This window comes from Balaenoptera musculus, chromosome 14 (genome assembly GCF_009873245.2).
Source record: "Balaenoptera musculus isolate JJ_BM4_2016_0621 chromosome 14, mBalMus1.pri.v3, whole genome shotgun sequence".
Lineage (NCBI taxonomy): Eukaryota > Metazoa > Chordata > Mammalia > Artiodactyla > Balaenopteridae > Balaenoptera > Balaenoptera musculus.
Window position 1 is genome coordinate 47722544 of NC_045798.1, and position 12727 is coordinate 47735270.

At 43.9% G+C, this 12727-nt stretch overlaps 1 protein-coding gene across 6 annotated transcripts in view; it reads left to right on the forward strand.

Moving 5' to 3' along the window:
* Positions 1-1359: 1359 nt before the first annotated feature.
* Positions 1360-12727, forward strand: part of RNF125 (ring finger protein 125) — a 50219-nt gene continuing 38851 nt past the window's right edge. For 2 of the 6 annotated variants that reach the window (XM_036823318.1, XM_036823317.1), the window contains exon 1: positions 1360-1833. In XM_036823318.1, coding sequence (XP_036679213.1) covers positions 1670-1833 — 164 coding nt within the window. In that variant the 5' untranslated portion in view covers positions 1360-1669. The remainder of the gene's footprint in view (positions 1834-12727) is intronic. The other 4 variants (XM_036823320.1, XM_036823322.1, XM_036823321.1 and 1 more) reach the window with 3 other exon arrangements.

A 12727-nucleotide genomic window follows, 5' to 3' on the forward strand; every position in this document is an offset into this window, starting at 1 on the left:
TTTTACAGGTAGCAATAGCTATCTTTCCTTCACTCCTATATCCAATTCATGAGCAAGCCCATTTAGGTCTTTGTCTAAAATATATCACAAACCTGTCCATCTCTCGCCTACCACCCAGATGACTCCCTGGTTCGGGCCATTATTATCCTCACTTGGATTCATTCAGTAGCCTCCTAACTGGTTTCTCTGCTTCCATTCTTATTTTGTTCCTGTCTTTTCCAAACCACACAGCAGTGGAAGTAAATCAAACATGGCACCTGGAATCAACCCAAACTCTTGGTCTTGCCCTGTAAGACTGGGTATGATCAGGACCGTCTCCTACCTCATTTCATCGCATTTACACCCCTGGTCCCTCATGCTCCAGCTCCACACCCTTGATTCTGGTTTTTGTTGTTGTTGTTGTTCTTGCCTCGCTCACTGTTCCCAGAGCTTCTTCCTAAATCTCTGAATGGCTGACTCCTTTTCATTATTCATGACTCTGCTCAAATGTCACCGCATCCAAGAAGTCCTCTCTGACCTTCTTACCCTCCCCGCCCCCATCCTCACTCCCTGTTTTATCTTCTTTTTGGCTCTTATCAGCTGAAATAAACTTGTTCATTTATTTATTTATTGTTGATTACTTATAGCTTCTCATTAAAAGTAAAGTCTGGGGAAAACTGGGTGAAGTTTATAGGATTATTATGTATTATCGTTTGTGTGTATTGCATATGCATATTATGTATTACCATGGATTTTTTTAAATAAAAAGAGCGTGAATTTATATCTCCAAAAAAAAAAAAAGTTTTTTAAGTAAGTTCTGCGAGAACTGGGATTTTGTTTGCTTGTTGGGAACTGTGTCCCCATCACCAGAAAGGAGTCTGGCAGTGGGCTTTAAAGCCTTATTAAACGCGTGAATTAATAAATGCTATATTTGGTCATAAATATTCAAAAGAGGATGGAGAGGGGAATACAAACAACAGCAGGAGATTCTAAGGCGACGAACCTGGACGGGGTGGGGGTCGGGAGGGTCCTAGGATTTAGCACTAGAATCCCTGTCCTAGCGTTAGGATTCGAATCCAGGTCCCAGAACTCTTTCCACTACTGCATGCTACCTCTCCATTTATGCAGTGTTGATTACATGACGGAAGTGGTGATTAGCACTTTCTTAGGAGACGCTCGTAGATCATCTTTGTGGCCTATTATGATTACAACAGTGCAGGACCCATAGGACCACCACCTTACAAGTGGGTGTTCTCTGATTGCCTTCAAACAGGACCACGCCCGCACTTTCATTCACTTGCTACAGTGGTTCGGAAGGAGGAGGCGGGCGATTGCTTGGAAGGCTCACTGCCCGCCCAGGTCCTCTGCTCTGCAGTTGAGGTGTCAGGTTTCAATCCTCCCAGGGCCACTGGACGTCGCGGCGTGCACGGTGCGGCGGCCGCCTCCGCCTCCAAGCCTAGACTTAGGCAGCGAGCGAAGGCTCACTTCAGACGCGCGGCCGCGCACTCGGCCTGCCGCAGACCGAGGCTGGGCCCCGCGGCGGAGGCTGCTTCGGGGCTGCGCTGGCTGCGCGCTCTGGGAGGCGGCGATCGCGGCTGGGCCGGGACTTCCTTCCTCCACCGCGGGACAACAAAACAAGCCGGCTGCAGGCACCGGGCTCTTGGCAACGGTTTGGGCCGGAGGCGCAGCGATGGGCTCCGTGCTGAGCAGCGATAGCGGAAAATCCGCGCCCGCCTCGGCCACCCCGCGGGCCCTGGAGCGCAGGGGGGACCCCGAGCTGCCCGTCACGTCCTTCGACTGCTCCGTCTGCCTCGAGGTGTTGCACCACCCCGTCCGGACCCGCTGTGGCCACGTGTAAGTGCCAGGGGAGCTGGGTTTGCCCGCCCACCCCCTGGGGAGGGCGATGTTAGCGGAGCCGTTGGGGATCTGGGGGTACAGAAGCCGGCTCTTGAAGGAAACTGCTGCAGGGAGAGACCTGGACCCGTCGAGTGCGGACCACGGGGAAAGTGCCCAGTCGGAAGGTGACACAGGATTTCAGGAGGAGAAAACAGCAACAAGCGGGCCCTGCAGCCCCCGTAGAGCCGCCTCCTCCCGCAGCCAAAGTGCGGAGTCCCTGGGACGGGAATTCCGGGCGCGAGAGCCGCGGGGAGCAAGGGCTTGCCGGCTGAGGAGGGTGCGCTTGGCTGGAGAAGCAGCACCCGCCTGGGCCCAAGGCAGGGGCTCCCGCCGAGCGCAGTTCCCGCTCCACTCGGTTAATCGGGCGGTGCTTCCTTCTCCGCCCGGAACCCGGGTCGGTTTTGTTTTGCTGGCTCTGTGCACGTGTTCTAGAACGCCCGCGAGGCTGGTCTCTTAAGCAAACAAGGATCTGTGCAAACTGTCTTTCCATCCCCACCTCCCTTTCCCAACACAGACACCCAAACCCCTCAAAGGTCAATCAAACGGGAACGTCCAAGTGACTTTCTGTAGTCGTTAGAGTTGAACAAGCCGCCAGGGCGGGGTCTGCGGCTTGAACGTTACCCCCCAAGCCCATGAATGCAGCAGTTTAAAACACAGCCAACCGAGTGAAGGAGGTCGCAGACTACCTGCCTTACGCACCGCCTCCCCACCGCGGTAGGAAGTAGAGATAAAAATAACTGTCTTAGAAACCACGTACACACCAACTAAAACTCGCTGTTAGCGCACAGCCGTGGTAGTTTCTAGGAAGAGTTTTAAAACAAAATCCCTTTATAAAATTGGCACGTCCTTAACGTGTGCCTGAGTAATTAGTAATAGGGGTTGGATCTATGAGTTTGTGTTCTATTTGCTTAAAAGCTTTCTTCCCGTGGATGCGTGGGTGTGTGACTGTGTGTGGGTGAGATTGGTGGGGGGCGGGTGGGGGAGGGGATTTCATAGAGCATGAGTGGAAACCCACTTAATGTCTTCTCTGGACCGCCGACTAACTAGTTTGATGAAGCCCCGAGGCAGTAAGTGCTTTCTGGCTTACCAGGAAAAAAGAAGTATCATAAATCATGAATGCAAGTGCACAAACCGTCTTTAAAAGGACTTAGGTGGTCCTTGACACCTATAGCCTAGTATCTGAGAAGCAGTTTTCAACACCGAAAAGCCCAGCAGAGAGCCAGGGAGAAAAATCTGCAGCCCACACAATGTTTAAAGAAAGAGTGTCCCTGGCCCTTCTTTTGTGGCCATATTTTCAGGGCCTGTTGTTTCAGCTCTGTACTTTAAACTCAAGGCTAATTTACCTCCTGTCTGATTACTGACGTTGTTTCCCAGCTGTCCAGATGTAGCTCATTGACATAATTCCCCAAGGCCAAGATGGAAGCCAAGATGTTATTGCGTTATATGAAATACCTTGATTGGTTCAGAGCAGTAATAACCTCAGGATACCTACCTTTAAATTTAGTCTGTATTAGCATTAAAACTTTTAGGTTGCACCGAAGACACACAGTGGGCCTCAAGTCTTGGAAGATTTTCTTTTGTAGAACTGAACTGGGCAGCTTTGCTACTGGAGATTGTTATCTTATTGTTTTCCCTGGTTTGGATTTTGAATGCTATAACTTAGTGTGTGCAGTGTTTTGCTTCTGCTAAAGAGTAATATAAATTTGCAAAATGTTGACTCCTTTGTTTAATCTTTTTCTTTGTTAGAGTGAATAGGAAACCAGCAACTGGAAAAATAGTCATGAAGTAGCACAATAAGGGCTGGACAAATTGCCTTCCCTCACTTTACTGTTCTTTGTTTTGACAAATCTATGTCCATTGTTCTGGCCAGGGGCAGAATTTCCATATTCCTACTTTTGGCAAATTTACTTGGGCCTCTTCCACTTTGTAAATGTTAACTAGAGTCCCTTCTGCTCTGGGGATGGTGAGCCTTCCTAACACTGTTTGTACTTCCTAAATGAATTACTCTCTTCCTTTGAACTTAATTTGGAAAATGAGGAAGTGCAAATGAAACCTCTACATTATCCCATACTTAAGCTAATTTCCAAACTTGCTGAACTGGGTTGTTTATGCTAATTTCTGTTTATAAACTAGTTTCAAGTCAAGCAAGTATAATATGGCAACAATACCTTGAATGAATATGTATATATGTATTGTGATGCAGTAAAACAGTGAGAGCTTCATAGCCACTAACCAGCTGTGTAATCACCACTTTGGTTAATCTTTTTGAATCTCAGCTTCTTCATTTGTAAAATAAGGTGAGTAATGGAATTTTTGAGTATTTAAAGTGTAAAAGTAGCTCATAATATAGGCTCAAAACGTTTCTTTTTTTGTTGTTGTTTAACTTTTATTGGAGTATAGTTGATTTACAATGTTGTGTTAGTTTCAGGTGTCAAAACATAGTTTCTATTTCCATCAAAGTCATTCCGTAAAACAAGCAAAAACCCATGAACAGGTTTTATTTCTTTTTTAAAAATAATTAATTAATTGACTTACTTTTGGCTGTGCTGGGTCTTCGTTGCTGTGCGCGGGCTTTCCCTAGTTGCGGCGAGCGGGGGCTACTCTTTGTTGTGGTGCGCGGGCTTCTCATTCTGTTCTGGTCATTGCGGAGCACAAGCTCTAGGCGCTCGGAGTTAGGCAGTTGTGGCTCTCGGGCTCTAGAGCGCAGCCTCAGTAGTTGTGGCGCACGGGCTTAGTTGCTCCGCGGCATGTGGGATCTTCCTGGACCAGGGCTCGAACCCGTGTCCCTTGCGGTGGCAGATGGATTCTTAACCACTGTGCCACCAGGGAAGCCTCCAGGTTTTATTTCTTATCTCTGTGTTTCTTTTGGAATAAAACTGGGCCACAAAAGATAAGTCTGTGACATTTCCAAGATGTCCCAGATAGCCTTACTTTTAGCTTAGTTCTTTTTTCATTTGGTGGACTTTAATTTAAGAAGTTCTGTTTTAATGTCTGTCATTTCAAACTGACGTTATTCATATCTCCGTATCAGTTGTAAAAGTAGATTTGGGGGAAAAGACTTCCTACCTCTGCCTTTTTTCTATTATCAGTGAGCTGGGGAAAGAGGGAGTAGATGAGTTGAAACTGCATAAGGGAAACGAAAACGGAATCTGATTTACATTTAAAAGAAATATTCAAGAAATTTGGTATGGTAGATACCGAGGGAGACAAAGGTCGAAGACAGAGATATAGGGGGACAGAGTTTAGCTCAGGAGGAAGTTAATGAACTCACAATTAGGCCTGTTGAATGTACAGTAGTCTGATAGGGAGACATCTAAATGGAAATGTCCCAAAGGCACTGGGAAAGTGGGTTTAGGGACAGAGCTCAAGGCTGGAGCTAAGGGAGTTACCCAAAAAGGGTCAAGAGGTTGAGAATGGGCCTAAGAGAGCTAAATACAAACCAGAGCAGACCATACAGTACAAAGAGCCACATCGTCATAGACCTGAGTTGGGTTGAGTTGCTCCAAGTCACAGAATTTGCCTAATTTTTTTAAATGAAACTGTTAAGGATAGTTCTGAAGTGCTTTCTGGTAAATGGATTAAAATGTTCCATTTGTGGTCAAGTATGATCATCAAATTCATGGTTCTCTAAGTAGAGTCTGAAGGTTTCCTGATGTGTTTTAAACTGACCCAGAAATAGACATCAGTGCTTTCATTCTTTTTTTTTTTTAATTTTAGTATATTTTATTTTATATTAGAATTTTTATTGAGGTAAAATTGACATATAACATTATATTAGTTTCAGGTGTATGGCATAATGATTAAATTTTTGTAAATATTGCAAAATGATCACCACCAGAAGTCTAGTTAACATCTGTCAGAATACATGGTTATAAAATTTTTCTTTCTTGTGATGATAACTTAAGATCTACTCTCTTTTTTTCCTAATTAATTAATTAATTTATTTATTTATTTATTTTTGGCTGCATTGGGTCTTTGTTGCTGCACACGGGCTTTCTGTAGTTGGGGTGAGCGGGGGCTACTCCTCGTTGCAGTGCACAGGCTTCTCATTGCAGTGGCTTCTCTTGTTGCAGAGCACGGGCTCTAGGCACACGAGCTTCAGTAGTTGTGGCACACGGGCTCAGTAGTTGTGGTGCATGGGCTTAGTTGCTCTGTGGCATGTGGGATCTTCCCAGACCAGGGATAGAACCGGTGTCCCCTGCATTGACAGGCGGATTCTTAACCACTGCGCCACCAGCGAAGTCCCAAGATCTACTCTCTTAGCATCTTTCAAATAAGCAATACAGTATTATTAACTATAGTCACCATGCTGTATATTACATCCCATGACTTACTTATTTTATAACTCAAAGTTTGTACCTTTTGACTCCCTTTACCCTTTTCACTTCCAAAGCCCACAGTGCTTTCATTCTTACAGGAGATACGCAATCCCAAAGACTTCTTTTTAACCTAAGATTAAAGCTACTTATCCTATTATTTATTATAATATTTATACATATTTTCTATCAGTGAGGATTCTCCAGAGAAACAACCAATAGGTTATATATAAATATATGGAGAGAGAGAGAAAGAGAGATTGATTTTAAGGAATTGATTTACATTATTGAGGATAATCGCTCTACTTGAAGTCAACTGATTATAGATGTTAACCACATCTACAACATACCTTCACAGCAACATTTGCTTAAGTGTTGAATTAAACTGAGTACTATAGGCTGGCTAAGTTGATACATAAGACTAACCATCACATCTTTTCAACAGGCTTTTAAGGGTTATTAAAATCTGGTGATCAAAACCAAAAATTAGATCATTATCAGGCTTTACTAGAAGACACTTCAGAATTCTCTTAAGAAGCCTGACTATCGGGCAGCTGTGCACACACCTACATGTTGCTCAAGCAGACAGTAGGAATCCACAGTTTTCTTAAAATTAAAGTCATTGTTTATTTAGCTTCATCATTATCATTTTAGTTTGCTGTGGGTTGTTTGGTTAGACCTACTGTTGCATGGGGTGCATTCGTTTTTTGATCCAGCCAACGTGGCCTGCTCTGTGCTGAGCACACAGACACAAAGGCTTATCCTTTTGGAGTTTGCATTCTTATGAGGAAGATGGACAATAAACAAGATACAGGTGTTAAGTATGTAGTTTGTTGTATAGTGTTAAGGATTAAAAAAATAAGACAAAGAAGTGAGATAGGAAGTATGTGGGTGTTGCAATATTAGGATATTTAGAGCAGTGCATCTTAAATTATCTGTTGTAAAGAACCTCTGAAGTGTTTTGTTTTAATTTCCAGCCCATCATAGACCAATAATTTTATAAAATAAAAAATGTATTGTGGAAAAATGAAATTTAAAAATACCAAAGATAGGGAGTTCCCTGGCAGTCCAGTGGTTAGGGCTCGGTGATTTCAGTGCTGTGGCCCGGGTTCCGTCCCTGGTTGGGGAACTAAGATCCCACAAGCCATGAAGTACGGCCAATAAAAAAAAAAAAAGATATATAAAATACAAGCCGTCATTTGAAAAATTGTTATTAGATTCAACAGCATAATATTACTCTGTCAGATTCCTATACAATTTTCTAAATATTACTTCTCTCAATTTCTATTCTTAATTAAGCATGGACTCTTAATAAACAGGGCCTTATTTTGTACAGTGTTGGTCCAGAGGAAAGCAGGAGGTGAGGAAGCTAGTTTGACTGGTGTGGGGACATTTATAAGAAGTTTGCCTTTTCCTCTGAGTGAGGATTTTGAGCAGATTCATGGCTTGAGCTGATTTAAAAGCATCTCTCGGGCTGCTGAGAATAGTCTGTAGAGGGAGGAGCAAGCTGAAGAGATTGAGTTCAGAGGCCGCCGTAGTAATCCAGGTGGGAGAGGACGGGGCCAGCATGGGGACTGTGGGGGTGATGAGAATAGTAGGGCTATAGAGATGTCTTTGAAGGTGCTGGTAACACGATGGATTTGATGCGGAGCGTGGAAGAAAGTGAAGAATCAAGGATGGCTGCAAAGTGCTTGGCCTGAGCGAAGGCTGGAGCCGCTCTAACTGAGATGGGAGAGACTAAGAGGAGGGGATGAAGATCACGGTTAAGTCAAGAGTTCAGTTACTGACAAGCCAAGTTTGAGACAACCGAGTGGAGCTGTTGAGTGGACAATTGGATATGTGAGCTTGGAGTTCAGAGGAGGAGCTGGGCTGTAGATAATAAACTTGGGAATCATAAACATATACTCAATATAAATCCATGGGACTGGATGAGCTCATCAAGGAGTTAAGTATAGTTAGAAAAGAATAGAGGTCCAAGGACTGAGCAGCGGTGCCCACCGATATTTAGAAGCTGGGACATGGGAACTTCCCCAGTGGCGCAGTGGTTGACTCCGCACTCCCAATGCAGGGGGCCCGGGTTCGATCCTTGGTCAGGGAACTAGATCCCACATGCAGGCCGCAGCTAAGAGTTCGCAGGCCGCAACTCTTAAGGAGCCTGCCTGCCACAACTAAGACACAGTGCAACCAAATAAATAAATAAATAAATAAATAATTTTAAAAAGAAGAAGAAGAAGAAGCTGGGACATGGAAGCCAGAAAAGCAGCAGCCAAAGGAGAGGAAGGAAACCCCCAGGTGTCCTGGAGGCTGAGTGAGTGCAAGAAGTATTTTCCAGGGAAGAGGGACCCGCTGAATCCAGTGCTGCTTTAAAGGTCGAGTACGTGATAGAGATGGGGGAGTAGAGAAAGCCCTTTCGTGAAGTTTAGAGGCAAAGGGAAGAGAGAAATTGGGCAATAGCTGGAAAAAGAAGTGGGATCAAGAGAATTTTCTTTTAAAAGAAGAATGGAATATTTTGTATGCTGATGGAAATGAACCAATAGTGAGGGAAATTTTGATGCACAGGAGAGAAGAGAATTGCAGAGCTAGGATTTACAGTGGGGGGCTTGGCCTTAGGCAGGAGAATGGACAGTTCATCCATTTAAGAGGCTGTAGAATATTAAATGGGCACAGATGCTAGTAGTTGAATTGAAGTAGTGGGAGTTCGTGGAAGGTTCCCATCTGATTGCAACTTATGTTGACATAATATTTGACCTGTGATTTGATTTTTTTTTGAAGTATAGTTGCTGTACAATATTATATGTTACAGGTGTACAATATAGTAATTCATAATTTTTAAAGGTTATACTCCATTTAGTTATAAAATATTGGCTATATTCCCCGTTTTGTACAATATATCCTTGTAGCTTATTTCATACCTAATAGTTTGTACCTCTTAATCCCCTACCTCTAAAGTGCCCCTCCCCCTTCCCTCTCCCCACTGATAACCACTAGTTTGTTCTCTGTGAGTCTGCTTTTTTTTTGTTATATTCTCTAGTTTGCTGTATTTTTTAGGTTCCACATGTGATATCATACAGTATCTGTCTTTTTCTGTCTGACTTATTTCACTTAGCATAATGCTCTCCAAGTCCATCCATGTTGCTGCAAATGGCAAAATTTCGTTCCTTTTCTATGGCTCAGTAGTAGTCCATTCGTTTTCTTCATCCATTCATCTGTTGATGGACACTTAGGTTGCTTCCATATCTTAGCTATTGTAAATAATGCTGTTATGAATGTTGGGGTGCGTGTATCTTTTCAAATTAGTGTTTTCGTTTTTTTCAGATATATACCCAGGAGTGGAATTGCTGGGTCATAGGGTAGATCTATTTTTAGTTTTTTGAGAAACTTTCATACCATTTTCTTACAGTGGCTGCACCAATCTACATTCTCACCAACAGTGTACGAGGGTTCCCTTTTCTCCACATCCTCTCCAACATTTGTTATTTGTGTTCTTTTTGATGATAGCCATTCTGACAGGTGTGAGGTGATATTGTGGTTTTGATTTGCATTTCCCTGATGATTAGCAAGCTTGAGCATCCTTTCATGTGCCTGTTGACCTGTGATTTGATTTTAAGATGAAATCATCCAGGCCCCTGATGCTAAAACAAATGTATATAGAATGCTTCCTCCTTCTAATGTACTTGGGTAAGCATCACTTAAAATAGGATGATTGGAGTCTTTTGTACCATCAAGACCCAAAACTCTTGAGAGCCGTTGCTCTAATAAAGGAATGCTACTTTCCGCATTGCCACTCCTTTTAAAGGTCTGGCGCTTAGTAGGTGTTAAGTATTTTGAATTAATGAATGACTCTGAGACAAAATTTGGGGGACTTCCCTGGTGGTCCAGTGGTTAAGAATCCACCTTCCAATGCACGGGACGCAGTTTGATCCCTGGTCGGGGAACTAAGATCCCACGTGCGTGCTGCAACTACTGAGCCTGCACACTGCAACTACAGAGGCCACGTGCTCTGGAGCCCGGGTGCCACTACTGGAGGGAAGCCCAAGTGCTGCAACCAAGAGCCTGTGCACTGCAATGAATGATTCGTGCCGCAACTAAGACCCGATGCAGCCAAAAATAAATTAATTAATTAATTTAAAAATAATAATAATAAGACAAAATTTGGGGCTTCCCTGGTGGCGCAGTGGTTAAGAATCCGCCTGCCAATGCAGGGGACACGGACGGGTTCGAGCCCTGGTCTGGGAAGATCCCACATGCCGTGCAGCAACTAAGCCCGTGCACCACAACTACTGAGCCCGCATACCACAACTACTGAAGCCCGCGTGCCTAGAGCCCGTGCTCTGCAACAAGAGAAGCCACTGCAATGAGAAACCCGCGCACCAAAACAAAGAGCAGCCCCTGCTTGCCACAGCTAGAGAAAGCCCACGTGCAGCAACGAAGACTCAACGCAGCCAAAAATAAATAAAAAATAAATTTATTTTTTTAAAAAAAGACAAAATTTGGATACTTTGGTGAGCACAACTTTGGACAACCATTTCATAGTGCCAGCCAGCTGGTGCTATGGAGTTTGAGTCATAGAGAGGAGTCCCATGATAGTTTTTGAACTCCCTTTCTTTTATAGGGTTACTCATCTGTGCCTGTATTACCGAGAATTTTAGAAAGATGTAATAAGCTGGCCTGAAATTTGCCTCATCTGGTGGTTGAACTGCTCTGTGTTACTTAGCAACATTAGTGTTGTCGTAGGCACATTAAATATTAGTGATCTATTAAATTACATATTCTCCAACAAACAGAACCTAAATAATGTAGCAGACTGAGTTTTTACACCGGGATTCTCTTTAGCACCTGACTACTGGTCCTAGGACCAGCAGCATTGCAGAATCTCAGCCCCCAACTCAAATCTGCTGAATCGCAATCTGCATTTTCACAAGATGCCCATGTGATTTATATGCATTTTAAGATTTGAGAAGTACAGCCTCAGATAACCCTATTTAATTGACATAAGGTACTGCAAGTTGAGGACAGTGTTTGAGGGTTATAGAGAGGCACCCCTGTAAGACTGTAGATTAAAGGAAATAAAATTTTCCTTAGGGGGCTAAATATAAAAATCAACACGTAAAGGAGTGTAGAGATATACAGAGTCAATTTTTGGAGGCTGAATGATTCCCAGGATGGACTTTGAGCGTAACCTAATTGAATACATAAACACCTCCAAGGAAATCTTGAGGGACAGTGGCTGAAGGCCTGTGCTCTAAGAATAGCTGCGCTTGGGACTGTCCAGGCTGATCGATCCATCATTGGATCACTGAAGAGGGAGACTGGTTGTGTGTGTGTGTGTGTGTGTGTGTGTGTGTTTGTATTGTCCTATATTGGAGTATTTTAGCCCGAGACTCTCATCCTCCCTTCGAATAACAATTGCAACTCCCCTTATTCTATTTATATGTTCCAGCTCCCCAAGGGAGCCCAAGATTTTCATTCAGCTTCATATTGGCCTACCCACAGTGAGGCAGCCCAGTGTCGAGAACATAATGAAAATGTTAGACCAACCACATGTTGCCAAGGGCTTCTTCCAGAACCACATTTAGGGACCACCTCTGGCTACTTATTTTGCCTGTCTAGCCCTAGGCCCCATGGAGTCCCTAATACAGCCCTTTCCTCTTTAATTCTCCTATACTTAGGGTGCAGTTTTCCCCCTTAAGATTGCGTGCATAACTTTACCCAGTGTCCTCAGCAACCCTTTCCCCATTTTCCTCCAATACCTTGCCACCCTTTCCTTATATGAGTTTTATTGCTAATCACTTAATTAGAGAAACAGAAAGGGGTTAATAAAATAAACAATGGGGGTGGGATAATTAAGTTCCCAGCTGGCTTTAAAGTCCTTAGAGTCATTATCTGGTTCCTGATTGATGTCAGCAGGGGGGAGGCAAGGGGTGTGAGTGAGCGAAGAGGATGGGTGTCTACAGGAAGGGGCACCGAGCCATGTGGCCACGTGGGAAATGAGTCCAGAGTTGCAGGAGACTTAGCTTTTCAAGAGAAGCCAGAAATTTGAATTTGTGTGTGAAATCTGATTTTAAAGCTATGACAACTTGTGCTTCCACTGCCGGGGGCACGGGTTCTATCCCTGGTCAGTGAACTAAGATCCCACATGCCACAAGGCACGGCCAAAAAAAAAAAAAAAAAGGCAATGACAACTCATTCAGAATGTTTGAAAACATTAAATCGGTCTTTAAAAAAAATGCAGTTGACTTCTATCTTTCCCCTACATTCTCCTAATTCTGATCATGTCTGTTGTGATTCGTCATTCTCAGCCGCCTTATGGAGGGAGAGAGGGGGATAGACAAATAGGAATTTCTTATCTCTGGGGTTTGTGTTCATTTTTACCCCTTGGGTTCTTCCAGAAGGACACAACACTTATTTATTAATGGGAACATTGGGCCCTGCCCAGAAAATTCCCCTTTGGCCCATTGCTCATAACTGATTTAGTTATTTCAATCTACTGACCATTTACCGAGTAGCTACTCTGTACCTGGGGCTGTGTGGGAGGG